Here is a 27,508-nt window from a genome sequence, read left to right as displayed (position 1 = left end):
GACTCCTCAAATGCCACCGCTTTGGCAATGGAGCTACACATCTACATAGAGATACCCTCCTGCGTCTGTTTTGGACACTCAGGGACAGCATGTCAATTTACGCTAGTTACACGCATTGCATCTGTTCAAACTACACAACATTTACAAAAGCACTCACATTCAGACAATATTCATCAGAGCTAATGAAGAGCATGAAGCCCGAAATATTTATGGGAGCATAGGCTCACAATGTTGTGTTTGTTTTCAGGTTTTTTTAAGGAAAAGTGCACGGTTAGAAAAAGAAACAGAGGAAGCTAATAGCAGGCTCCTGGATGAAAGACTGGAGTTTTATTGACCCAAACACCCTCCCATCCTGCCGCTGCGTACTCTCTTACTCTTTATATTTTTGTATGTTACAGACTGCTGCCTCTCGGTGCGTATCATACCACTGTGAAGGGTGCCTTTATGCATCCGTGCCTGACGCCAACAGACGAGCTGGGTTGTAGCCCACTGCCACTAAAAGTAATGCGCTCAGTGCATCATTCTGCAGAAAATGCATCAATGTCTGACACCAACATCACTGAAAATGTAGAAAAATGTGGCAGTATTTGACAAGTTGGGAGTGAGAGCAGGTTGACTTTATTTAAGAGTGCTTTACACTTTTTACATCAAATTTTCTGCTATCAGCCCAAATTTTCCCAAAAAAACTTCGATTTGACAACTCCATCTGCTGAGGAATTTCTGGGGCCTCTTTACAGAAACTTCACAAGTCTGAAATCTTGTCTCCTTTCAGGGTGACATTTAGGATTTTTGGTGTTACAGACAGAGGTGAGACCGAGTTGTTTTTTTAAGTAAGTCTCAAGTCTTTGCACTCAAGTCCTAAACTTCTAGTTTCGAGTCCCAGAAAAGTCCAAACGTGTCCTTCACTAAAAGTACTGCCATATTATTTTTTGGAGAAATAATATATTAAATAACCAAAAATCATGACTGCTTTTTCAATTTCTTCTTGCTTATTTGTTAAAACAAGTTGGTTGAAAGTTGTTGTTGCGCTCTGTCTGTGATTTTCGACCCAAACTTTTTGCATACTTTTGTTGAATCATTTTTTGTTGACTATATCTTTGGTATTATTTTTTCCATCTGGTGCTCAGTAACGTAACATTAGTTCTTTGTGGTTTTCTCCTGAAATTTAAGGGTTTTTTTTGCTTGTTGGTGAAATTTCTGTTTCAAAAGGTGAAGAATGAATATGTTAGTTTAGTCTGGATTCAGACTGGACCGGATAACACAATCAGACTCCGGAGTTCAGGGTGACCACAGCAGTTCACAAGATAAAGGGATCATAATGTGAACTAGGGTGTTTAAAAACTATTTGTCATGTTTAATGTCATCCCCATTAGCCCTTAAATGTCCCTTTTGAGAGTACTTTTATCCTCTTTTATGAAATATTAAATGGTTTCCAGCCTTCAGGCCTCCTATGATCTCTCATCAATGACACAACCTGAAAAAAAGTAAAAGTCATCTGAACTCCACATGATGCAGCCTGAGACAAGAGACTGCACATCATCCACTGACACTGTGTATAGAACGGAAAGTATTGAGCAGTTAATAGATTAATTCATTTATAATGTTTTTTTTTATTAAAGTTATTTATTCGTTATGCTTTTTTGTTTTATAGAGTGAATTATTTAAATTTTGGATAAAATAAGTTTTTGAAGATGTCACCTAGGGACATTTTTCCATTACTTTCTGTCATTTTTTTAGACAAAACGAAGCTGAAAAATAATCTATAGACTAATAAAAAAAAAAAAATCTATTTAACTGTTAATTAAATCCAAGCAGGGTTTAGGTGGGGGTCAACAGAAAGTGTGTGAAATAATGGGACCATCTAAGATATTATTACAGTTTTTTTAAAAAAGATAAAAAATAATCTTAAATATCTTTAATGTAAGAAAAGCTGCAGATGAGGAGATTTATACGATTTTCACAAAATTGTAAAATGTATTAAATCTATTGCTTGTTTCTTTTATTTGAAAATTTTATCCTGTTTGTTTAAACTAAAAGAGATTTTGAATCTAAATGGGAATATTACTGTAAAAATAAAATAACATAAATAAAAAATACAAAGAAAATGAATTGTTTGCCTTCTGTGGGAGGTAAAACTGCAGCTTTGATCCAAACATTAGCTGCTGTGACTGTGTGTCGCTCTAAACTCGTCCTCCATCAGTGAGCCGACCATCAGAGCATCACTTCTGACAAACAGCTTATTGTTTTAGCCCAGAGAGACAGAGCGAGGGAGCACACAGTGGTGATAGTGGTGATAATAGGGGACATAAAAAAAATAATGATTAGCCTACTATGTAAATGGCAATTAAAGGACACTAAGTGCTGCAGGCGTTGTCCTTGCATTTCACGGTTGGTTTTGATAGGAACACACCCAGCTGCTGAAAGCCTCTGGCCTCTGACACTCATTTGTCAAAATGAGGCAGAGGGGGGAAAATCTGGCACTCTGCATTAAATCAATTACGTTTAACGGAAAAAGTGATTAGTTCACAACCCAACCTGTATGCATATGTAACCAATTAAATAACAAAATGACTTTCTTTGCCAAACTTTCGAGCCCACTCCACACATCCTGAACAAAACACTGATAAATGATGGAGACGGCGGACAGAGTGCTGCGGTGAGCTGCTGAAAATGAGCATCATTAGTTTTACTTTAACTCAAAGAGCTCTCGGTGTAATCAAAGACGGGGCCGTGTGAAACTTGAGATGACGAGAGTGAGGAGGGGAAGACGAAGAAGAAGAGAGGGGGACATCAGACAGCTGCAGATGCACACAATTCTCACTGATTTATCTCTTTAAACAAACACAGAGGAGGAGAGCTGCAGATGATTTGCATAGAAGTGCACTGCCACCTAGTGAGAGTTCATATGCAAAACCACAGAAATAAGAAATCAAGTTTATGCCTTACCTACAATGACTACAAACTTATTTTAAACTTGATTTTAATCATTTTAAATTACCTTTCCATCTTTGCACCTCTTATCATCACTTTGCTACTTTTAATGATGATTTTTATGTATGTATTTTTTAAATCATTCAGTTATTTTACGTTTATATCTTATTTTTTTACTCTGTTATTGTAAACCTGTATCTTTTACAGAACAGGCAAAAACATGTAAATTAAACAACAGAAAACCAAAGAAAGGTGTGATCAAAGATGGATCGAATTATTTAGAAAAAAGCGACAAGACACAACACAAACAAAGAAAGTTCATGCAGAATTGCTCATTCATATATACAAAAAAAGAGTCTTTTGTGTGTATTTAATGGAAGTATCTGACTTTGCAAGACTAATCTCAGAAAGTTTGGAGGCCTTGACATCAAATCACTCTCAGAGTTAAGTTTAGACCTGCTTTGAAACACAGCGGACATTGGCATTTCTTGAGTCCAAGCAACTGCCATAAAGAGTGAGACAATCCGGAGAGGGAGGGTGGAAGAGAGGGTGGACGGTCAAACAAACGTCAAGCAGAAAAAACTGGGTCTGAGTTTTTATTTCACTGGTAAAACTGTTCCAACAGTCCTGAACAGTGCAACTTTAAAGATGAAAAAAGGAGATTTGAATAAATGATAACAACAAAATGCTTCAGTTATTGTGCAAATTTGACTTGACCTGTAAGCGTTAAAAACAGTTAGGGTTGCAAGTGTAGGACATTAACTGTCTGTATCACAGTTTCACTGTATCAAGGTATCCAGTGTTACATAATTAGTATTATTACAGTTATCAGTTACAGTTAGCCTAACATAATTAAAACAGATTTTTTGGGGGGAGGGGGTTGAACAAAAACTTCATTATAATTGAAACTTGAGACCATTTTTAATAAAAACGTGTAAAAAGGCAGCTGAGGAAGAAAGGAGACGTACATGTGCAGGAAAGATTCCCCGTCTGATTGCTTTCTTTTTTTTTTTAGATACGGCAGATATTACACAGCATGATAACCATCAACTTTCATACCATGATATAAAAGTGGTATATCACTGCAACCCTTAAAACAGTTAAAAAGAAATTACAAAATTACTTTATTAAAAAGTGGGAACATTTCTCCAGTGGAAAGTTCTTCCACTGAAAATTGATTTGAGCACCACAAAAAGTCCTCCTTTTTAAAGGTTCAGAGACAAAAATCTGAAAACCTGGACAATTAAAACCCTACAAGGCTTGATATCACTATATAAGTTAAGTCTGAACATTTTAGTTTCGTGCTTTTGGGGTGAACTGTCCCTTTAAGCTGTCAGCACTCTGTCAAACTGGCCCTGAGACTTGACCTCTGATGGGACAGGAAAGAGGTCTTTGTTCCCACCAGCAGGGACCAGTAATGAAGAGGACTGAGCTCGTCTCCGGTGATCTCAGCGTGGACAAGAGCAGCGATCTGGACGTGAAGTCGCACTTCATTTCATTTTTCCGCAGCGATGAGATCTACGGCTGCTATCTGATGAAATTGAACAACCATTACTAAGCGAATAAAGCTCTTTTGAGCGCTCCCTAACAGAAATCCGGCACGCCACCCCCCCCCTTTGTCCACCGTTTTGAATCCATTGGCCCCCTCTCGACAAGATGATAGGAATAATCTCGGCAAGTGAGATTGACAGTTCATTTCAGAAATCAATATTTACAATTTACTTCTTTCAAAGTTCATTCTGGGAGAGGGCTCCATATTATCCACCTCCCAAATAAGCTGATCATATCTCCGCCGGCCCTGGAATGAGTTTCCTACCCCAAAATGTGTCGTTTTTTTCCTCCCTCCTCCTCCCTCTCTCTCCCTCTCAGAAATCAATGTCTGCGTTTGTGCGCTTTAATCTGGCCTCTGATGACAGTAAATCTTTATCTGTTTCTGGGCGAGCAGCAGTGAGCGGCTGACACCATTTCCCATCAGAACAAAGAGCCAGGCCTGTGTGGACTCTGGGAGATACATGGGGCTCTAATGTGGCTGGACATGTTTCAGCAGGGCCATTAATCAGAGGGGGTGACAGGCAGACCTGCTGTGGCTGTCGTCAGCCCGGAGAGCCGCAGCGCATACTCAGAAAACTGAGGAGACCAGGGCAGGTGGATAGAGATCAAACCTCAGTCCCTCTGTCACAACACGGCAAAGAAATTTCTATCTCAAAACCTCTGCGAAGTTTTTACTCAAAGAAAAATGTCCCCTACACCAAAATTAGAAATGTATGGCAAAAAGAAAGTAGGATCCAATGCAAGAATAAAACTAGAAATTCATCAGGGTGAATGTTTGACAAAAGAAAATCTTAATATAACCTCAAAAAGAGAAAAGAGCCCTTATGCTTTATCATGCAGGTGCGCATGGGAGATGCAACTCACAATAGTTCAAAAGCACTACAAAGGAGCTACATTTAATGCTCTGCACATACAACACAACACTAAAAAAAATACAAATCCTGAAATTAGAAATACAGATATATAAATTAGATTTACCATACAGGTGCATCCCAGAAAACTGGAATATTGTGAAAAAGTTCAATATTTTCAACAGTTATTCAACAAGTGAAAATTGTATATATTCTAGATTGATTACGTATAAATTAAAATGTTTAAAGCATTTTTCTATTTTAATTTTGATAATTATGGCCTACAACTAGAAAAACGTAACAAAAAAAAAGAGACATAACGCAAACAGGACATCTTTATAATCAGCGCTGTTTCAGGGTTCTTCTTGAGGGTTCTTGAGTTACGGCCAAAAACATGTTGTACGAGGTCACCGTGACCTTGACCTTTGACCACCGGATTCTGATCAGCTCATTCTTGAGTCCAAATGGACGTTTGTGCCAAATTTGAGGAAATTACCTTAAGCACTGCCATTAAGACCAATTTTATGAGAACCAAAACTGAAGGAGAAAAAAAAATGAACTGACATAAATTCAAGGTATTACTCAGAGTACAGGACAATTTTACCCAAATGTTTCACATAAAGCATAAAGTTAAAAAAATCAGAGGATCTATTTTAAATGATAGAAAAAAATCTTCTTTTATCCTGATCTGCATGACATTAATGTAAAATTCAGTAAATTGTTTTTTAAATATATATATATACACATTTTTTTTTTTGAGATTTTACAATGCAACATCTAAAAAAATGATTCATAACATCCTTCCAGTTTCTTAACATTTATTTTTAAGACTTTTGAAAGACTGATTTAAGACATTTTAAGCCCAATTATTTTATTTTTAGATGAATTAATTTAATGACGGGAACCCTGGCTGTAAAATACGATCTTTTTTGATACTTACATATATATTATACCTAAATATTTACAACATAAATCAAAATTGAAAAAAATATCATATAGAGGGGTGGAGCACCCCTGATCTCAGAGAAAAATGTAGAGCAAAAACAAACAAAAACATCAAATAATTCACACAAACAGTCACAAGTGACTCTGAAAGCCCTCCAGTGAGTCCCGTGATGATTCATAACCTCCTCTGTATTAATAACACCTCCAGCACTGAAAGAATGGACTGCAGTAATATTTATTATTCAGCAGATTTATGACGCCCCCCCACGCTCCAAACAAGGCTGAAGTAGCCCCCTGCTCCATTCACTGTGGCTCCACGGGGAATTATTCTGTGGTAATCTATTGTTAAACAGCTTTTAGAGTGATGGATGAAAACGGCCGCAACCTACACACAATCAATTCATATCTAATTAGCCCATATTATTTATGACACTCTCAATAGGCGGGGAGGGAGTCTCGGGGGAGGGATAGAGACCTCAGCTGCCACACAGGGAGATGAGAAATAGGAGAGGTTATCAGCTGTGTATTGATTAGCATAGAAGATCGAGAAATTAATTTCCCACCGACGGGGGAAAGAAATTAAGGCTGATTTAGACGACAAAGACAAGAAAACAACCGATCCACCAAAATCACACAAGAAGTGACTGATATTAGAAAATAAATTCTGGAAGCTTTGAGTCCCAGAAACCAAATTCAAGTTCATTTAAACAAATGCATGTTTTTATATAGAAAGTGATTTAAAAATATACATCAAACCTTCAAGTATTTCCCCAAAAAATGTGCCAATGCAAGAAAGATAGCAATTCAAAGAAGCAAGAATAAAAAAAGAGGACGACAAAATGAACAAATGACAGAAAGACAAAGAAAGAAAGAGAAAGAAAATCAAATATTTCAAAAAGAGAAAAAGGAAGGAAGACAAACTGAAAAAAGACAAAAAAAATACTCAACACTTGTCAAAGGCTGACATCTGCTGTTCAACTGAGGTCATAACACAAAAAAAAGAAAATGAAATGCTCCTTCACATTATCCTGTTATTAAAAACATAAAATTTTGGATTAAATACCTCAGCAGCACCAGCAGCAGCAGAAGGGATGAAAACAGTACTAAAATATTTTATACATGCATGAATTAATGAACAGGCCAGACCGGCACAGGCTCGGGGGCCCAGAGTGTTTAGGGGCCCCTGGGCTCCACGAGCAAAATTTTGCTCAAATTAACACATACTAACCAGGAAGATCAAAATGACCAGAGAGAGATGCAAAGGAACTGCAAAAAGACACAAAATAACAAAAAAAAAAAGGCAAAACAACCAAAATGACAACAAAGGGACACAAAATTACCTCAGAGAGACACAAAATTAGTACACAGAGACGGAAAAAAAGAGGCCTTGTGGGGCCTTTTTTTTTTTTAAATCTGCGCCCAGGGGGCTGTAATCTGCCCATAAATATACTCAGGTAAAAGTACTTTCACTTCCCTTTAAAGACATTTTACCCCCATACCCCCAGCCTGAGCACACAACGTGTTAACAAGTATAAATATACAAACACCTTCCTCATCAGCTTCAATTCACCAGAAAACCAGAACTTGTTGTAGAGGCAACAACAAGCATCATTCAGCCACAAATATTAAACAAGGTGACACTTCTAACAGTATCATCAGAGGGATAAAAAATAGCAAAAGAAACAACACAAAATGAATAAAGGCTAACATTAAAATCGCCACAGCTACTGCAGCCACACACACACACACACACACACACAGACACAAGTAAACTCTGGGGACACAGAGGACATGTCCCCCTCACTATTTAAAGCATGTGCATCTGTCTCCCTAAATAACAGCATTCAAGTTTTTGTTTTGACAAGATTAAAGACTTACACTGTAAATTCTGCCAAAAATGCACAAATTGGTGCATGAAACTTCAGCAGAACACCTCTGCACCCACACAAGAGCAAAGCAAACAGCAGTTTTCACACCGTGTGTAAGAAGTTCTGACTGTGCTGATCAATAATGTGTAACTCACCTGTTTGAACGTCAGTCTGAGTTTTGTACTCATGAAGTCCTCCTCAATCTGCCGCAGGTCCAACTGCTGTGCTGGTTCATTCCCAGAGCAAAATATAACCAGTCCACTCAGCCTCTCTGTCCCAGTATAACCAGTCCACTCAGCCTCTCTGTCCCAGTATAACCATTTCACTCAGCTTCTCTGTCCCAGTATAACCATTTCACTCAGCTTCTCTGTCCCAGTATAACCATTTCACTCAGCTTCTCTGTCCCAGTATAACCATTTCACTCAGCTTCTCTGTCCCAGTATAACCATTTCACTTAGCTTATCTGTCCCAGTATAACCAGACCACTCAGCTTCTCTGTCCCAGTATAACCATTTCACTCAGCTTCTCTGTCCCAGTATAACCATTTCACTCAGCTTATCTGTCCCAGTATAACCATTTCACTCAGCTTCTCTGTCCCAGTATAACCAGTCCACTCAGCTTCTCTGTCCCAGTATAACCAGTCCACTGAGGGTTAAAGTTTCTTCGTGGAAGCATCTCTTTGGCTCAGCAGCATGTTAGCATGTTAGCATGTTAGCACTTTAGCATCTAGCATCACCTGCCTGCGGGCTACCTGGCGGCAGCATCTTGGGTGTGTTTGATTAGAGTCACTTGGCATGCTGAGCGGGCGGTGCCGTTAGATCAGTGAGTAATTAAAGGCAGGTTAGATGCAAACTTTAAAGACAAAAATGACCGGGGTACAGTGATGCTAAAGACATCATCTTTATAGATATTGCATTGTTGTGCATTTTCTAAAGCTACTGTTGACAAAGTGTAAGTCCAGGCCCGCCCTGCACACACCCGCTGAAGTAAACATGCAACATGTGTTTATCCTGCAGTGATCTGAGTGTCTCCTGCACGAGGCTGCCCTCCTGTGGCCGCAGGCTCACCTGCAGCTCCACACAGACAGGTGGACGGATGCACCTGCAGCCTCTTGTGCTGCTTGTCTCTCTTCTTTCTCTTGTGTCATTCTCAGCTGCTTATTATGAGATTTCCAAAGATCCAAAGAAAAAATAACATAAAAGAAGTACACACAGGAGCATTACAGCAACGAGAGCAAATGTAATCCCACCCCTGAGTAATAGTGTCGAAGAACTAAGTGTAAATGTATTTAAGGAATAAAAGAGAAATAATTACCTAAAAAACACAGCACAGTAATAATTATCACCTTTTATATGAAATTCTTTCTGAATGTTTGGAGGCTTTTACTGTTTCCCAGCTTTGATGTTGCCTCACTTTAATACTTTACCAGATGAAAAATGATAGCATTAACGTGTGTGAGAGTCCGTCCTTTATGCAAAAAAAAAAAAAAAAAAGTGAACTGAAGTTAAACAACAGACTTCTGGCTTTTAATTTATCTTCACGTATAGAAATTATAACTTAGAAACAACATGTTTTAAAAATCACAGAATATAAACTTCATTCAGTCAGATTTTTTTTATTAAAAAAAGTAAACATGGGAATAAATCAACAATGAAAAAATTAGCAAGCCATTAGGAAGACATTAGGGGTTTGTTTGTTTTAAGGAAAATTATCTTAAAATTAGTTTAAAAGTGGAGTTTTTAAAAAAACAATTTATAATAGTTCTGTAAAAAAAAAAAATCAAATATTCATTTATGGTAGTTATAAATCTAGTTTATCCCTAGTGTTTATCCCATGTTTTTGAAGGAAATTGCATCCATTTGCTCCGGGGTCAAAGATTTAAATATTTGTCAAAGGTGTCTGCAAGCAGCACAAGAAAAATGATGTTACTCCAGGTTTTAAAGGGTTAATGGGAAAGTTGTATAAATAAAGTCAAATCACAATCCAGACAAGAAAACAACAGCTCACACCACAAACTGCTGAATTATTGTTTTTTTTCTGATGGTGTAAAACAGATGTTGAAACTAAACTTTTGAAGTTTCAGAAAGTTTTCATTAAATTTTCTTTCATACGTACACTATTTCTCTAGTTTAAAGTGGTAGATGAGGCCAATTTTACTTAAAATTTTTGTAAGAATAAGTTCTTGTGACCTAGAGTGAGGTAAGCATGGCTATTTAAAGCCAAAAAATTAATCATCGTTTAACTGCCTGTGTTTACTGTAAATGCTTTGGATGTTTGATATTTGTATACATTTATTTATTTATTGATATCAATTAGTACATGTTACGTCAGATTAATAATCAGTCTCACAAGAGGCCTCATTTTCTAATTTCTCCTTAATTACAAGCTCACAATTAAGCACTACCTCCAGTGGTGCTGATTGCATTTACATAAGAGGTATTTATCAAGCAGAAGAGGCACAAAGTACATTTTCATCTCATAATATAATAAGGTAACTCTTCATTTTCATATTTTAAAGACATGACATTGGATTTAAAAAAACATTGGAATTTTGCTGAATGTGTTGCTAAAGTCCAAGTTTCATCATTAATACGTATAATATCTTTATTTAGAAGTATTGAAGACAATAAACGTTTGAACTTCTAGCACAAATATTCAAGAAAATCACACATTCAAAATCCAAAAAAAAAATCCAATTTTTGTGTCATCAATCTGTTGGTTTTATCAACTCCTCTTCAGTATGTACAAGTCAGAGCTTTTGCCTAAATAACAGCGGGGTGTCTGATGCGACAGAGAATATAAAAATGAGACACATACTCTGTGCTTTAAGCAGCTTGTCTATATACTCATGTAATGTACCTGCATTAAAGAGACACCCCTGCGGGCTTCATACGCACTGTTTCTTTACAGTAAATCTTCTTATGCTTTGTATAAAATCCTAATATTGATATGCAAATCCATTTTCTCTCTTTTCTGAGAGAGTATGAAAGGCTACGCTGCTTTCCAGTATATGATTGCTGCAGGGGTGGAGAGGAACATGCAGAATTACCTTTTTGAAAAAGCCATCTTGATTAAATTCAGCCCTGGGGGTAAACAGGAAACAATCTGTGCAGATCAGAGAAGCAGGTAAACCACCTCTGGTAACACTGATTGCATCTGAACAAACTGTACCATATCAGGGATTGCAGCTGCGGGTCATACATGTAAGAGAATATAACTGATTTGTTTGCAATTTTATTTATTCAGCTCTTGGTATAATTCATTCATGGCATATTAAGAGGACAAAATCAGCACAAGGGAAAACATTTTACAGCGACGTTAAGAATACAGACGCAAAATCATTGCTTCCTATTAACAGACATGGGGAATATCAGAAAGCATAAAGAAGGTTTGTGGTTTGTATCTGCATGTGTGAATGTGGATGGGGTTATATTAAAAAACTGGGAAAATTGGCTTAATTTTTTTCAAAAACATGGCAAGAAGGCAGTGAGCTACTTAAGAAGAAATGCCTCAAATATTAGCAAGAAATCAGTAAAAATTACAAGAATGTTACCTGAAAAAGCACAGAAAACACCCCACCCCCCAAACAAACAAACAAACAGGAAAGTAAAACAACACCATCAACAAATAGGGATACATGATAAATCGGCACATCATCAGTATTGGCAGATATTGGCTGTAAAATGAAATATTGAAATGAATCCAGCATAAATTGAACATGCTGGTTTCTGCCGATAACACAATCCAATGTTTTATAATTATAGACAAAGTGAACGTGTACAAAATATCAACCCTAAGTTCAAGTATTTTTTCTTATTTTGCACAATGAATGAATATTACAAACACTGAAAAACATTATATTTTATATCTCAGTGTGCTGGTGGGTACGCATAAAAGTATACATAAAATTGTGTTATTTCCACTACAGAAGAAACCCTATGATCACCAAAATTAGGTGGTAAAAAAAATGGATATAAATCGATATGAGTATCAGCCGAATCCGTTGTTATCTTCAGATATCAGCAGAAAAATCAAATATCGTATCTATAATAATGTAAGAATTCTGAAAAATATGTGCCTATAATAAATATAAACATGAGTCCCATGACACTTTCTCTAGCTTTTTTTTTTAACTTTACTAATTTCTTGAAAGTTGCCCATTGCCCTTTTCCCATCTTTTAAATAAAAGCAATTTGCTCGAGGTTCAAAAGTTTAAATACTTGTGAAAGGCATCTTGCAGCACAAAAAAGTGATGTTGATCCAGGTATCAAAGGGTTAAAGAGAAATAGGACAACGTTTGCAAACGGCCATGTCTTTTCCCTGCAGTTATAAACTCTTTGAATGAAATCAGACAATACAGACCTCCTCGACTCCTTTGTTTTTCCTTCTGTGAACAGTCTGTGGTAGCTCAGGTGTGAGGGGTCTTTACCTTTTGTCTTTGACAGAACGGTTATCTGCCGTGACATTTAAATGTTGTATTATCATTTACATGTACGTGATGTCCTCTGGTATAGAGCCAACATACAGTATGTACATAGTAACTCAACCTACACATACATCAAACAATCGGAGTCTGATCTCCTGATGAGCGTGACACGGTAAGAGATCAGTGCCTTTTGTGTTTGAATAGACCTGAATTAGACGGAAAATAATTGAGTGCATCGGTTTGACATCGAAGGTGATTCATTCCTCTTAATCTGACTAAAGCTGCTCAACTGTGGCTACTTTCCGATGCTGAACAATGATCAAGCCCCAACTTTAAAGGGGGATCCACCTCAAAATTAAAAATACATATTTTTCCTCTTACCTGTAGTGCTAGTTATCAATCTGCATTGTTTTGGTGTGAGCTGCCGATTGTTGGGGATATCGGCCGAAGAGATGTCTGCCTTCTCTCCAAATGGAACTAGACGGCACTCGACTTGTGGTGCTCAAAGTGCCAAAAAAATTACATTATCTCGGCTGGGTTGTATAATTAAATGGCTAAATGGTGCGAGATGAACTATCAGTGGATGCATGCTGCCTTCTGTGGTGATATGATTTTCAGGTGCAAAGAAAATAGTTCCCACATGGAAGTGTTTACAATAAAGTAGATTATCTTGAGTAACCGTCATGATTTTTGTAAAGAGATTTTGCTGTTGAAATTTAAAATGTATTTTTTGGTGCTTTGAGGACCAAAATCCAAGTGCCATCCAGTTTTATTATATTTGAGAGAAGGCAGACATCTTTACGGCCGATATCTCCAACACTCAGCAACTCATACCAAAATAATCTAGACTGATAAATAGCACAACAGGTGAGAGGAAAAAAGTATGATTTTGGTGAGAACCATCTCTCTAACAGATACTATATGTAAAAAGCAACTAATTTAAAAACATCAGCACTGAACATTTGAAAAATTGTGTGTTTTTGTGTGGCGATTGTAATGAATTTTCAGTACAGAAATTTAGGAACAGCTATGTCTTTACGTAGTTTTCCTGCTAGAGGGAACTGACAACTTCCTTTTTTTTACAAATTAAAAGTCAAAAAGTAATCGCTCAACATTTTAGGAAATACACTGATTCACTTTCTTGCTTAAACATAGATGATAAAACCTACCATTCAGGCTCTGAGCAGTCTGTTTATGGAAGGAGGATTTTGGACGTCAGGATGTTGTGATTTAACACTTAACATATACTGATCCATAAATTCTGTGCGACATTGCAATTTTGTCCAATCACACAAACTTTTCAGCCAGTCTGACTTAATTGTTGCAATCCCGCAAGTCACCAAACTCAATTTGTTATTTCTGGTTGTAAAGATACAGGCGTGTGACACAAACTTCTCACATTTACCAACAAAAATTACTGGTAAACGACATGCAAGGCAATTTACGAACGTTCTGCATGACAGCGGAGGTAAACCATTTCGCACAACATGAAATATTGTGGTGAAAAACAAAAACAAACATACAAAAAACCCACACAACTATTCACGTAATATTTACTTGCTCCCACAATTGCATTGAAAAAAAAAAAAAAAAAGACTAAAATAAAGAGTAGATGTATTTTGACTTTTTGGAAATCCCCCTCATGAAATAAGTCCTTTTAGACTGCAAACTTCCCAAAACAAATCCTGCAAAATCCTGGAGGGACTGCTTGTTATTGAATTCGAGCATAATTTGTTGCTCATTCAGCTGCAGAGTGTGAGTGAGCCTCCTCTCATGGCTCTTTGGAGCATGAAAGGTGCCTGACATTGACAATAGCTACATCCAGTATCTTATCAATAAAATGTTTTAAAAGTGCGATAAAAATAAACAATCAGTAATGTTGCTGAGTTTGATAAAACTCTGTTCCAATGAGTGGCCAAATTCAACCACAGCAGTTTATTTTAAAAAGAATTCTACTATATATCAGTATTGTATTTTAAAATCTCAAATAGATCAATATATATATGTATTGTTGGCCTCAATAATTCAGTATCTATACAGAGCACAGTGGATGTTCTAAGCAGCAGTCATATCAAAGCATTTTACTGATCTGAGAGTCGTGACCTTTGTACGTCACGCTGATGTTGGTAGACGGCGCCGTCTCCATCCTGCTGCGCGGCTCCCTGGTGTCGTTCACGGGACACTTGCTGGGCAGCCGGCACCAGAAAACCTGCTTGTAGGAGTTCCTGAAGTTCTCCGACAGGAAAGCGTAGATGACGGGGTTGACAGAGGAGTTGCTGTAAGCCAAGCAGTGAGCCACCATCCTGAACAGGAAGGAGGCCTGGTTCAGAGGGAAGGAGCCGAACTCCACCCAAAGGTGGACGATGTGATGAGGCAGCCAGGACAGACAGAAGACCACGACCACCACCAGGACGGTCTGAGCAGTCTGTGGAGAAAATGTCACGAAATGTGATCAAATACATCTGTAGCTCGGCAGTCTTGTGAAGAACAGAAACATGAGATAATGATTGATAAGATAATGAGAAATGAAAAACTGGTATTTTCTGGTTAGTCCATGTCCTTTATACTCAAATACAAGATGACAAAATGTGCATTTCTATAGACTCCATTTCATTCCCAACTTGAGTTTACACACAAGGTCACTTAGCACAAGACCTCACTCATAGTTTCAGTGATGAGCAGAATTTATACAAATAGTACTACAAGCACAACCCAATCACCAGAAAAAAACATTACTGCATAATTTTGCAAAGCATTGATACGTTACATTTTCATGTTGTTGCATGATAGATGCAAGTGGTTACATTTAGGCACAAAAACCACTTGTTTGGTGGTCATATAAGCAATGTCACTGTAAAAAAAAAACTTTTCATGCTGCTATCACTGCTGGTAAATCAGAAATGTCTTTGTAATAACAACCACTTTTTGCATCACTTTCCCCAGTGTTAAAGCAGCTACGTCTTCAGAAAATTAACTGCTTTTTAAGGTACTATCCCAGCAGCATCCCAGCAGTAAAAAAAAAGTGGTGTCTTGGTATAAAAAAAAAACACTTTTTGTGTCAAAATTCCAGCAGGAGATGCAGCTCAGCAAAAAGCAACCATTTTTCTTGCCACTATCTCGGCTGCTAAGGCAGCCATGTCTTGGTAAAAACAAATACAATCGCTTTTCGTGCCACTTCCTCAGCAGGAAACGTGGCAATGTAAAGAAACATTCACTTTTGGCTTGAAATGATTGAGATTCATGACATGGAAAAACGGTCTTTCCTACTAAAACTGAGAAAGGACATATATAGTGCAAGATGAAAAAAATGGAGAACATATTTATTGGAATAACGAATGTGTTTGCCAAATCGCTCCACCCGTCCTCACTGCTTACAATGTAATTTTCCCACTTTTTGCTATTGGTTTTGTCAATTAAGGTAAATTATGTGTAATTTATTAAGTACTGTAACAGGCCTCTTGCTTACAACTCATGACATGATATGTCTGATATCCAGATATGATGATTGTCATAATGCCTGGCAATGTCTCTCATATTTTGTTTTCTAGAGAAAAGGACAGAAAAGTGTCCACACCAAAAAAATCACTTTTCATGCCAATAGTCCTGATGAAAAACAGTAGTGGGACACTATAAAATACCCAAATTTAACGCCTAACCTGGAAACACAGCTGCTAACTCCATTCACATCCTCCACCATCCCCCAGTGGCAAAGTCAGCTCAAACATTACGTCACTTTAGACACGTTGATATGATAAGTATGACATGTACAAATGTAACATATTTGCGGTTTGCAGAAATGCACATCATTTTCTTTGGGCAACTGGGCTGGTGAGAGATATTTTTCATTAATTAATCATTAATCATTTAGTCTATGGAAGGGCAAAAGGTAATAAAAACCATCCATCCATTTTGGGATTGTGAACAAAGCAAGACCCTTGAAGACATCTTGGTATTTGGGGAAAGACTGATCAACATTTTCACCATTTTCTGACATTTTATAGATCAAACAGCCAACTGATTAATCGAGAAAATAATCAACAATGAAAATTAGTCACAACCCTACACTGTTATCATTAATGTATAACATGTTGCACATTAATGGAGACAAAACAAGCTCTCACCAACCTTCCTTTTGGAGAGCTCGGATTTTTTGGAGACATTCTTCAGCTTTTTGCGCAGATGGTTTAAAACCTGCAACAATGACAGTTCGATAAATGGTTGTTATTTGGCTCCTTTTTTAAAGAGGGGTAATCAATCAATGCAGCACCTGCCATCAGCGTTATTTTAACACCTTTGCACACAATGAAACATTGCACACAGATTCATGCAACTGCTTTGACAATTAATGTTTCATTTGTTAAGTCCAAACCACTGTTGCCAAAAAGTCAAGATTTTACACTAGAAATTAATGTTATGGGGATTAAAGGCAGAATTTTGCATCACGTTTCCATTAAAATGTGCTGCGTAATGACTCCAAACTGTGACAATCATCCATCAACACCTCAGATTTACGCGCATCCATCCACTCTCATTCATGCGCACTCACCTTTGCATAGCAGACAGATATCAGAGTGAGCGGCAGCAGGTATCCGAAAACAAAAGTGCACATCACGTAAACTTTCCTCTGGTGTTCCGGCCAGACCTCCCAGCAGAAAGTGCTGTTGTCCTCCCTCTCCACGATGCTCTGGTAGTGCGCAACGGGCGCTGCCATGACCAGAGACAGGATCCAGATGAGCATCACTCCGAGCATGGCGTGCCTCCCCACCCGGATCCAAGAGGATTTCCTGGCGTGGACGATGGCCACGTACCGGTCCACGGACATCGCCGACAGCGTGAAAATACTGACCAGCATGGACACGGTGAAGAAGTAGTGGATGAACTTGCAGATGAACGCTCCCAGCACCCATGTGGGCAGCATGTAGATGGTGGACTGGAAGGGGACGCAGAAGAGGAGGTAGGACAGGTCCGCCACGCTCAGGTTGAGGATGAAGATGTTGGTTGTGCTCCTCGGCTGTCCCGGTTTGCTGCGCGCGAGCACCGCGATCACCATGGTGTTCCCGAGCACCCCGAGGATGAAAATAAGTCCAAATATCAGGAGAGAAATAAAGTTATCTACACCCATCCCCAGGATAGGTTTAGCTGGCAGCCTCACGGTGTTGTTGTTAAAAGGCTGACTTTGGTTTTCCACCTGTTGCTCCATCTTTTTTCTGCTATTTTCCAAAATTTACATGTTGATGTAAATGGAGCATCCTCCACGTGAAGCTCAGGTTGGTGCTCTTGAATAAATGTTGGATGGATGCATTTGAAGGCTGCTCCCTGCCTTCAGAGTCAACGTCACCACACTGTGCGCAGCAGATCCCACCAATACCTTTCCAGTGTTTCCAGTGACCTGCAGCCACTGAAACCGGTATAAACAGAAATCCTCATACATACTTTCAGAGGTTTCAGCGGTTTAAATGCTACTAAAGAAAACAGAAAGGAATATCACATCTTATGTTTACTGTAAACACAGTCTAAATACAAATTATGTACTTTAAAACTATGATTTACAGACTGAAACGTACCTTTCTCCTCCTCCTGTCCACATAGTTGACCATGCTTGTTAAAAAGGGGACTTGGCTCCACTGCAGTCCACTTTAGATGATGTGGAGCACTGTGATTGGCTTACAGACGTCCCAATTTATAAGTTTGTGCTTTGGGGTGGATTCATATGTCAGTAATCATAGATATAGACATCCTACAAAAGCTATGTCTATTGGAATAGACAAGGGATCTGACCTAATTCAGTGTAGTTCATAATACACTGACAGTTATTATATGCATGTTGGATACAACATATACATGTGCAGGTGAGATAGTCCAGTACCACTTAGATCCCCGCTCATCCATTTGTGTGTTCACAATGTAACTTTTTTTAAAGTTACAGAATTATCTCTAGAAAATTCACAAACAAAATTTCATGACAATACAACCAATAATAGTTAAATTGGAATATTAAAAGCTCCCTAGCACAGTTAAACTTGATTTTATTGCTCATACCTGTCTTGACTATGACTTGAATGTCAGTGAGATTTTAATTCTGGTTTTATGAACTACTTAAGTTATTAGGTAATGGCCTCACTGTCATTTATTTATCAGCAGTGTTGCTTTTTAACTGTGCTCTTATTTATTATGATTGTCTTTTATATTGCACTATTTTACTGCTTGGTTCTTTAATGCTTTTTTTGTTTGTTTTTGCAACAGACAGAGAGTTGCTGTCAATAATGTTGTTGTATGTTTACATATAATGAAAAATCTGATTCGAAAATCTGCCTTTCAGAAGTCTCCAAAACTTATGGAAATGCAATATAAAATTAGTGGATTGGACCTTTAATTTTTCTGATTTAAAATTAAATATATATATAATATTTTCCTGATAGAAATATTTTGATATAATTCTTCGAAAATTGCTTTTTCTTCTAAGTGAAAATGCACAAACTCAGCTAGAAAATCTTTATCATTTTTCTCATCTCCACTGATCATCTTTGGCCTTCAGCCTGTGTTATTGATCTGCTCTGAACAGGTCTGAGAACATCTGTATTGTCATTATGCAAGCATGTGAATCTCAGCCGGACCAATGCCGAGAGATCTGTTTGAGGGATAACCATCTGGAAATGACGACGGAGATGATGCAAATGCTATGTAACCTGAGAGCAGAAGCTGATGTTATCTTGAAGTCCACTTGTCCTCAGACGATTGTACACATTTAAAGCTGTTGTTGTTTATAAACGTCTTGTTAATTTGCTTGTGTCAATCAGGTGAAATCAGCACAGAAGCTATCAGACCCAAAGCTTCATGAAGATGATACGGTAGATGATGGTTTTGAACTTTAAGAATTAATGACAGTCATTATATTGCAGGCTTATTGTACTTCGGAGAGCCTGGCAGTTGTTTTGTAATTGGTTCATGTCCTGAAGCAGCCTGAAGTTTCCATGGCAACTTTTTACTTCATCGACCGAGATGCTATCCATCTTTCTGCCGGGGAGAAGAAAGGCACACTGAAGCCTTGAGACAGCAGGCTATTTTCCGAGAAATACTGCAATTATTCCTGCAGAAGCGTAACAATGCCACATCTGTTTTAGAGATATTATAAACTGTCCTGTTGCATTCTGGGCGCTGTCCGTGGTGCTGAATTATCCCCTTCTGAGAATAAGATCCCTTAAAATCTGGAGATTGGTGGAAAGAAAGTGCTCTTAAAAAGGGTAATAAAAATTCTTCAGGCACTCATTTGTCTTATATGAGGGAATAATATTTATTTCTCATGTATTTCTCTTCATTTATTGTGTACATGTGTAGTGTCAGGTGTAATCTGCCTTTTTTTATTGCTTCGGCCCCTGTGAAGAACCAATGAGGTCAACACCAATATGTCTGACTAATTAAAAGATTTTAATGTAAAAGTTTTGGTCCTGACTGTCTGAAGATTTATTTATTTTTCTGTTCAGTCTTCAAAAACGCTTTCACTTACTATTTATTGAATACTATATGTTTGTTCTTTTTTCTTTTTGTAATTTAAGGGTTTTATGTGGGCTTTTCCAATATAATATGAACATAAAGCAATAGAAGACAAACTCAGTGAAGAGCAGATAACAGTACAAATCTGTTCGTTTTCGCAGTCTATTACAGGTTGAACCTATTTGGTAAAAGTTTTGCCTGAATCTTACAGTGGTGGAGAACCTTCCTTAAACCACCAAAATAGCCTGCCAGTGACAGTTCAAACCCCTCACTGGTATGCACCCTGTACCAGAGACCTGTCCCTCCTGACAAACACAGCTTGAGAGATTCTGGCTGCTGTTTACGCAGCCACACTCAATACATTTGATTTTCCAAACAGAGGGGGAAAAAAGCATATAATATAAAGGGAAATACCTGATTCGTTTTAAAAATTCCAAATGTAAAAATGGCCCATAAATCTGTTGGGGTTTTTTTGTCGTTGTTTTTGTTTTTCAGCCATGCTATTTTATTGTGTTAACATTGTCATTCAGTTCGCATAATTCAAAAAACACTAAAAGGTTCTTAGTTTATCTATTACTCACCCTGTGTTACACTGAAATTGTGAGAAAAGCATTTTTCATGCATGCTTCCACGGTGAACGAGGAATCTAAAGAAAAAGAAAGGTCAAAGTCATAGGGGTCCAAAACAACAGCAAAACTATATCAAAGATCCATTTACAAACTCTCACACAGCTCGCGCAGTATAGCCCAGGAATCATTTATCCAGATGTACCCTCAGTATTTCCCACAGATGTGCGAATTGGCTAAAACTTTCACTGATATAGTAAAAAGGAAGAATCAGTCTCATACAAGCTAAGGTTGGGGTCACAAAACACACGATTTTCCCAGGAGACTCATGTTTGAAACCTTGTGCTTTCAATGTCTCTTTTCCTAAACCCAACCTCCAGAATTTAATGTGAACTACATAACTTCACGTAAAGTACATAGAGTCACGGAGGTGATTAATTGTAGGATCATTTTCTGGATCATTTGAACTGCTGTGTGTGAATTTTTTGTAGGATATCATACAAATCTTTGTATGAGAATACATTGCCATGCAGTGTTTTTAATAATTAGCCTGCGCACAGAGGACAAGTGCAGCTGCAATGTGGAAGCATCTTGACAAACAAAGGATTTAGCAAAAACGTGTTTGGCAAGTGTTGTGCACATATCTGGATAAATGACACTTGGATTAAACTACACGATTTGCTAGAGTTTGTTAAGGGATGTTCTGCTGTTGTTAAATGAGAATTCTTTTATGAAGATTTTTATCTTTTTTTGAATCTTCATTCAACATAATAGATGTACAAATGTTCATTCTGTGGGTGAGCTATTTCTTGGAGCGGACTGATGAAGTCTTAGATTTTCTGTTTCAGCTGTCATAATATCATAATGTCAAAGCACAAAGTATCACTGCATCATCTCCTCCCACCTCTGTGGTCTTCCTGCCAACCTTGTTTAGGACCTGAGAAGATAAGCTGCTTTGGACCCTGCTGCTCCTCCTCTCAGGTGATTAGCTCTTTACCTCAGATCCAAATTCAGGCCTGTTGTTACCATGACACTAAGCCCTGAGAGGAGACCACAGCAGCAGCACATCCATTTACTCCAATCCTTTCACCTTACGGGGTAAAGGGCTGAGAGCCACAGAATGTCATTTGACGCTGAAAGTCCACGGTGCTCGCCTTGCTCTGTTTTGGTCAGATAATGATTACTTGAGTAAATGTTCTAGGTTACTTTCCACCACTGGACAATCTGCTGTTAAGCCAAATTCAGCAGAGCCAGATATTTGCACGACACAGCACGAGAATTATGTATTTGTGAAGAGTATTATGTTGATTTTTTTGTGTTTACGCTGTGACTCAAAAAGGCGTCGGTTAATTTATTTTAACACCTCTCTAACACGGTCTCGGTGGTGCGCCATAAGTGTCAATTGCAGGCTTTTGAATCTGATTAAATCATCAGGTGTTTATGGTATTTTGTCCACCTGCTGTATGAACGTGGCAGTTCCTCACACCGGCAGTAGAGGGAGTGAGGGAGGTTTGCCTCAGTCATCAGATTGAGATTCAGCTCCTTCAAATGACGCCGTGTCAAGAAGTGCAAAGACAAACAGCTCTCTTATCAGAGGACATTTCTTTCTTAACCTTTATTTACTGCAGATAAATATGTTCAACATGTCACACACACACACACACACACACAGCTACCAAGCACGTCCTGAGCCTGACTGCCATCTGAAGAAAACGCAGATTACATTTGTTTACTCAGTCACATGTACACGTGACCACATACTGTACATGTAGGAGTCAACATAGCAGTCCATAAAATATTGAGGTGAAATATTAATTTGTGCTGGGAACGTGCTTTTTGCAAACATGGCATCTGAAGTCACTTGCTCTGCATGTCAAACACACCTTCAGCTGAAAAATTCATTCAGTAGTGAAGGGAGCAGCATGTTCTCCCATGAGATTGTTGATGCAGTAAATAAACATAACGCACTGCGCTCTTCAACAGGGAAGAAAATAACAAGCTTGGTTCATTTCATCAGCAGGAGTGTAAAGTCTGAAGTGCAGACTTGTCGCAGGTTCACAGTTTCATCAAAAAAACACATTTTTATGGAAAGAAGAGGTTGCCTGTGCACTGAACTCTGTGATATTTTTATTGATGTATTGTTTTAACCTACAAGGTCCTTATCAGGAAAACATCCACGGGGACATTAAGAAGGAAATAATAGAAAATATTATCATGCTGCAGCATTTTGTGCATGTAGATTCATCCTTTTCAGTTATGAATACATGCATACCTCATATTTATGAAACATGATGGCTTTTTGAAAATAATTTAGCCACCATAATAAAGGCTTTTAAATGTTCTCGTTTGCACTTTTGGAGTGCCTGGATTTAAAGATTTAAAGACAGATGTATCAAATCAAACATCTGTCTTTAAAGGCCGTGGTGTAGGATTTAGTGACATCTAGCAGTGAGGCTGCAGAACTGAAACTTTCCCAGTGTGCCGTGTGTTTGTGTAGATAACTGTGTATGCCTTGTAGCCATATCTAGAGCCAGTGTTTGATTTGTTTATTTCTGAAGAACAACATGTAAGTTGCTGCAGAAGTTCCACATGCAAATATGAGTATAAACAGCTCATTCTAAGGCAGTGGTTCCCAACTGGTGGGTCGTGGGCCCATTCTGAATGGACCACAAGCGACTCGAAACATGCTTTAGTTTGTCAAGAGCCGTTTTGAAGAGCCGTGAATTTCTGGCACAGAGCTTTTATTTTGAAATGCTGTTTCCATTTATTCTCAGTGTTTTATTCATGTGTGTTCTAAGCCAACTGTTTACATTTTGTGAAATTAAATTGAATATGTGGTAATTTATCAAATGTGTGAACACTGAACTAATGACTGAGGAGAAATCTGGACCATGTGGCTACACCGGTTGGAAACTTCTGTTCGAAGGTAACAAACAAAACTATTTTTATTTTCAGAAAATGAAGGCGTCATTTCAATTTGTAAATAATATTTCACTGGATGAACATTTATATCTGCAGTCTTTTTTGTTGTTGTTGCTGTTTTTGCTAATTTCAATTTTATTTATTTATTTATTTATTTATTTATTTATTTATTTATTTATTTATTTATTTATTTTTTACAATAAATACTGATGCATGCAGATATTTTTTGGACATGGCCCTGAATATATTTTCCTCTTTTCAGACAGAATGACTTATGCCTGGATGCTGCAGATGTTTTTGTGTTGGAATTAATGAAAACAATAAAAACAACAGATGTTAGCCCCGTAACTCAAACTACACTCCACATGAGCCTTGAAAATCATCCCCAGCACAGTGAGAAACCTGTGAAATGATTCCTGCCAAACTGTATTAAAACAGAAAGCTCTGAAACAAAAGTCATCATGGCCACAAAGATTCAGATATTAATTGGACATCTGATCCACGTTCTGAAAGCACATACTGTCTGTGGGTGCACCAGCTGCCTAACAAGCCATTTTTGTGTGAGAACACATCTGCGAATCTAATGAATATGAAGCGGCGTGGATGATTTTAATCTCTGCCGGTGCCACATGTTGCGTGATAATCAAAGGAACGCCGTGAATTTCTGTGAGAAAATCTCCTGAGCACATTATTTCACAGGTGTAAGGCAGAAGAGTGAGTACGAAGTATGGTGATTCATTTTCTAATTCTGATCTGAATCTGATCTGTTTTCTCTGCTGTTGACTCAAGAACAGGTGAACTAAAGGTTTTGCCAGAATAATCTTTCAAACATCCTTTTTTTTTGTCACTATAATGACACAAAATGTAACATGTAGCATCCATGTGAGACACACAGGGTTTTCCAACAATTTCATTCATTATTACCACATCATTATTAGACACTCAGAGCCACAGAGGTAATTTAAAAAGTGTAAAAGTCAGCTCAGGGTGGAGGTTTATGGATCACACAAACTCCAGATTTTGACCCACAAAAGAGGTGTTCAAAACCAACCAAAAACATTATCAGTCATGGCGTCTGTGGCACTTAAAGCTGGATGTTTTTTTGGGACATCCACAATCTTTTCCTAATCATTACTAAGTAGCTTTGTTGTCTGAACCAGAACATCTAAGCCACATAACATGACTAATGTCAACCACAGCCTTTTCTTAACCCTTACCAAGTCCCTTTGTTGCCTAAATCTAACCAGTGACCCCATTTTACTGAAGACCCCTTCTGCACCAAGATAAAATGCTGAACAAGACACTCCCTCAAGAGTGAGCAGCCTTTTAGTGTGACCTCCCGAGACACACCTGTCCTCTAATGACACATCTGTCCTCTAATGAAGCTGTTTAATCAGCATCTCGATGCGTCACATCTGTCAGGTGAGACCTTCTTACTGACACTGAATTTTAACTAATTTGTGACCAAAACTTGAGGGAAATATATCTATTAAGTGCAAAGAAAATGTCTTTAACTTAAACCTGGAAAAAAAGCGAATTAAAACAAAAAAAGTGTTTCATTTTTGGTCAGTATATGTCAAAATGACACAGAGACAGTCGTGACCATTTTTAGCTGGCTGCCCAATATGACGGACTGGGCTGAGATGCCCATATTACCTAAAAATGCCTGAAATTACATCCATTTGTAGTTTGTCATACTTTTCTTGAACATGTCTGATGGTGCAGCGAAGCTCGAAAGATGACTGCAAAGACAGAAATGAAGAAAAAACGACTAAAAGAAAAGTAAAATGATAATCAACTTCTTTTCTGACATCTAAAATCAGTAAAACTCTCCTATTTGCAACAATCTTTTATTTGTAGCAGCCGTGGCTCAAAAATATCCTCTGGGCCTCCGTTTGAAACAAGAGAGCATGATATTGTTGAGATGCTAAACAAATGATAGCATTATGCCCGAGCGCTGCGCGGCGGCTCCTGCCAAATGTTGATGGAATCGCTGGCTCTCTACCACCAAGACATTTGCATTGAGTTGTTTACCGGCCAAAAGGATCGCTGTGAGGACGCACTGTGGGAAAAGAAACCATTCACATCTTACAGCTGATCCTATTAGTTCAAACAATGGGAATTATCAGAGACAATGAAGACACAAAGTGCGTCAGAAAATCAGCAGAGCATCGAGGTTTTGTCGGCTTTAAAGGCGCTGCTCTTTATTTATAGAATACAGAGTGTAAATTCAGACACAACTAGATGTTTCATGAAAAGGAGGAAGTGGAGAGACTTTTTCTCGGCCCGAGCGTCTACTGACTGATGACATCAGCCGCTGAGCATCATAGATATGTTGTCATCTATAGGCTGCAGGGACTGGATGAGATGTGAAGAGGTCATGCAGGGTGACAAAGACACACAGCAACACAAAGGCTTTTCACTCTCACAGACAATTAGGGGGACGCGATCAAGACGGACTCTTGTTTTAGTGAGTCTTTTTCATCCCTGCTGGATCTGAGAAAAATAAGTCAAACAAAGCAATTTGACACTTCAGCAATCAATTTATGCAATACCGTCGGATGAAATCTGTAGATTTCAAGGCTTTCATAAAACAAATACTCCTCTTGAGTGCCAGCAAATCTCAGTGAATGTTGTTGTGTAACAGCAGCTCTCAGGGTCAGGAGGATTTATTCTGACTGAATAACAAGTTTTGATGCATTTCAAGACTCTTTGACAAATGGTTTCATTGCTTTTGATGGCTGCTCCTCGAACCGTATGTGATTCTATGAGACACAATAAAAGTGATGAATGCTCCAACCTTAAATCTCCTCAACGAGTAACAGTTCCAATATATTATTCTATGGACTCGGAAAGTTCAATCAATATTTGTGAACACAAGCTGCTCTTGCTCAAAGCCAGAAACAAGACTCTCAAATGAGTGATTTCATAAAGTATGAAGTCTGGAGCCACAGACAATAAATAGGAGCCTGATTTTTTGGATGCACAGAATGTTTATTTGCTATTTTAGAGCCAAAATAGATATTATTCTATTGTAGCGTTCTCAGTTATGAAACAGAAAATGTTACTATATTCTCAAAACATCCAGGAACTGCAGTTTTTTTGCACTTCCATGCTGGCTTAATTTCTCAGTCTCGCAGGTTAGTAACAGCTCACAAAGAGGGAAACAAAATCTTTAAGCTCAAGTCGCCCTCTCTGTAGATGAAAACATGAGAATATCAAACTCATTGAGAGAGCGTCCGGGCTGATGGCTGCGTCTGAACTCTCACAGAAGTTATTAAAAAGTTTTAACTAATGACAGTAAAAGCCAAAACTGACTTTATGTCCAGTTTCTGCACATGTGACAGAACAGAGAGAGGCTTTCTTTCGGCCTCTCTCTCCAACGGCAGATAGATATTCAGCTGCCTCTCCCAGTGGGCGTCTTTGGTCTAGATCGACATTCCTGCCGGGGTTCAAGGATATCTCCCGTGTTTGTGTCCCACAGCTCTCTCGCAATGGCCGCTATTGTTTCGCCGTGCACTCTGCCTCGACCTTCCAGCCTCAGGAACAAATCCAAGACTCTTCTGGACACGAGGGCACAAGCAGTGTGGTCAGCCCACTCTCTGCATTCCTGTACCCTACTTCTGTGAGGCCCGTGGGTGCTGCGCCGAGGCTCGGCCCTGCGGGACGAACAGACGGAGCTCTGTGTCCAAGGCAGAGTGGACAAACATGTCTCCCTCTGAGTCTATCCCCACTTTACTGTGTTTATACAGGGAACTATGTTGCAGCTATGTTGCTTCCATACTTCAATGATATGAGCGCTCATGTTTCTCCCACTTTCATATTCAGGATTCCTCAGCGGACGAGTTCAAACGAAGGCCTTGAGTTTCTCCACTTTTACGAGGATTTAGTTTTTCTCTGAATCATCATGTCTACGTTCTGCTGAATGCTCTCTATTTAAAGCACATGAAGCTGCCA

The 27,508-nt window shown here is 38.4% G+C and overlaps 2 protein-coding genes across 2 annotated transcripts in view; both read right to left on the bottom strand.

Annotated features, from left to right (window-relative positions):
- The window catches only part of sall3b (spalt-like transcription factor 3b), a 57,641-nt gene extending 48,764 nt beyond the window's left edge, over nt 1–8,877 (bottom strand). Inside the window, exon 1 of the mRNA XM_088090549.1 lies at nt 8,302–8,877. The gene's annotated coding sequence lies outside the window, so the exon portion shown is untranslated. The remainder of the gene's footprint in view (nt 1–8,301) is intronic.
- Nucleotides 8,878–11,385: 2,508 nt separating this feature from the next.
- LOC121958170 (galanin receptor type 1-like) lies at nt 11,386–18,213 on the bottom strand. Its single transcript, XM_042507040.2, has 4 exons — nt 18,137–18,213; nt 17,119–17,970; nt 16,698–16,763; nt 11,386–14,997 (listed from the first exon to the last, which is right to left on the bottom strand). Exons 2-4 carry the CDS (start codon nt 17,770–17,772, stop codon nt 14,644–14,646), a joined length of 1,074 nt encoding a protein of 357 aa, XP_042362974.2. The 5' UTR covers nt 17,773–17,970; nt 18,137–18,213; the 3' UTR covers nt 11,386–14,643.
- Between the last annotated feature and the right edge of the window lie 9,295 nt (nt 18,214–27,508).

The sequence above is a fragment of the Plectropomus leopardus genome, chromosome 17 (genome assembly GCF_026936395.1).
Source record: "Plectropomus leopardus strain MGB_pleo_1.0 chromosome 17, ASM2693639v1, whole genome shotgun sequence".
In the NCBI taxonomy this organism is placed as follows: domain Eukaryota; kingdom Metazoa; phylum Chordata; class Actinopteri; order Perciformes; family Serranidae; genus Plectropomus; species Plectropomus leopardus.
This window is presented reverse-complemented; position numbering and strand designations above follow the sequence as displayed.

Coding starts and splice junctions, on each gene's coding strand:
- LOC121958170 (XM_042507040.2), bottom strand. CDS start 17,772: ATGGAGCAACAGGTGGAAAACCAAAGTCAGCCTTTTAACAACAACACC. Junction 16,764..17,118: donor TATCTGTCTGCTATGCAAAG/GTGAGTGCGCAT, acceptor TCATTGTTGCAG/GTTTTAAACCATCTGCGCAA. Junction 14,998..16,697: donor CCGAGCTCTCCAAAAGGAAG/GTTGGTGAGAGC, acceptor TTTTCTCCACAG/ACTGCTCAGACCGTCCTGGT.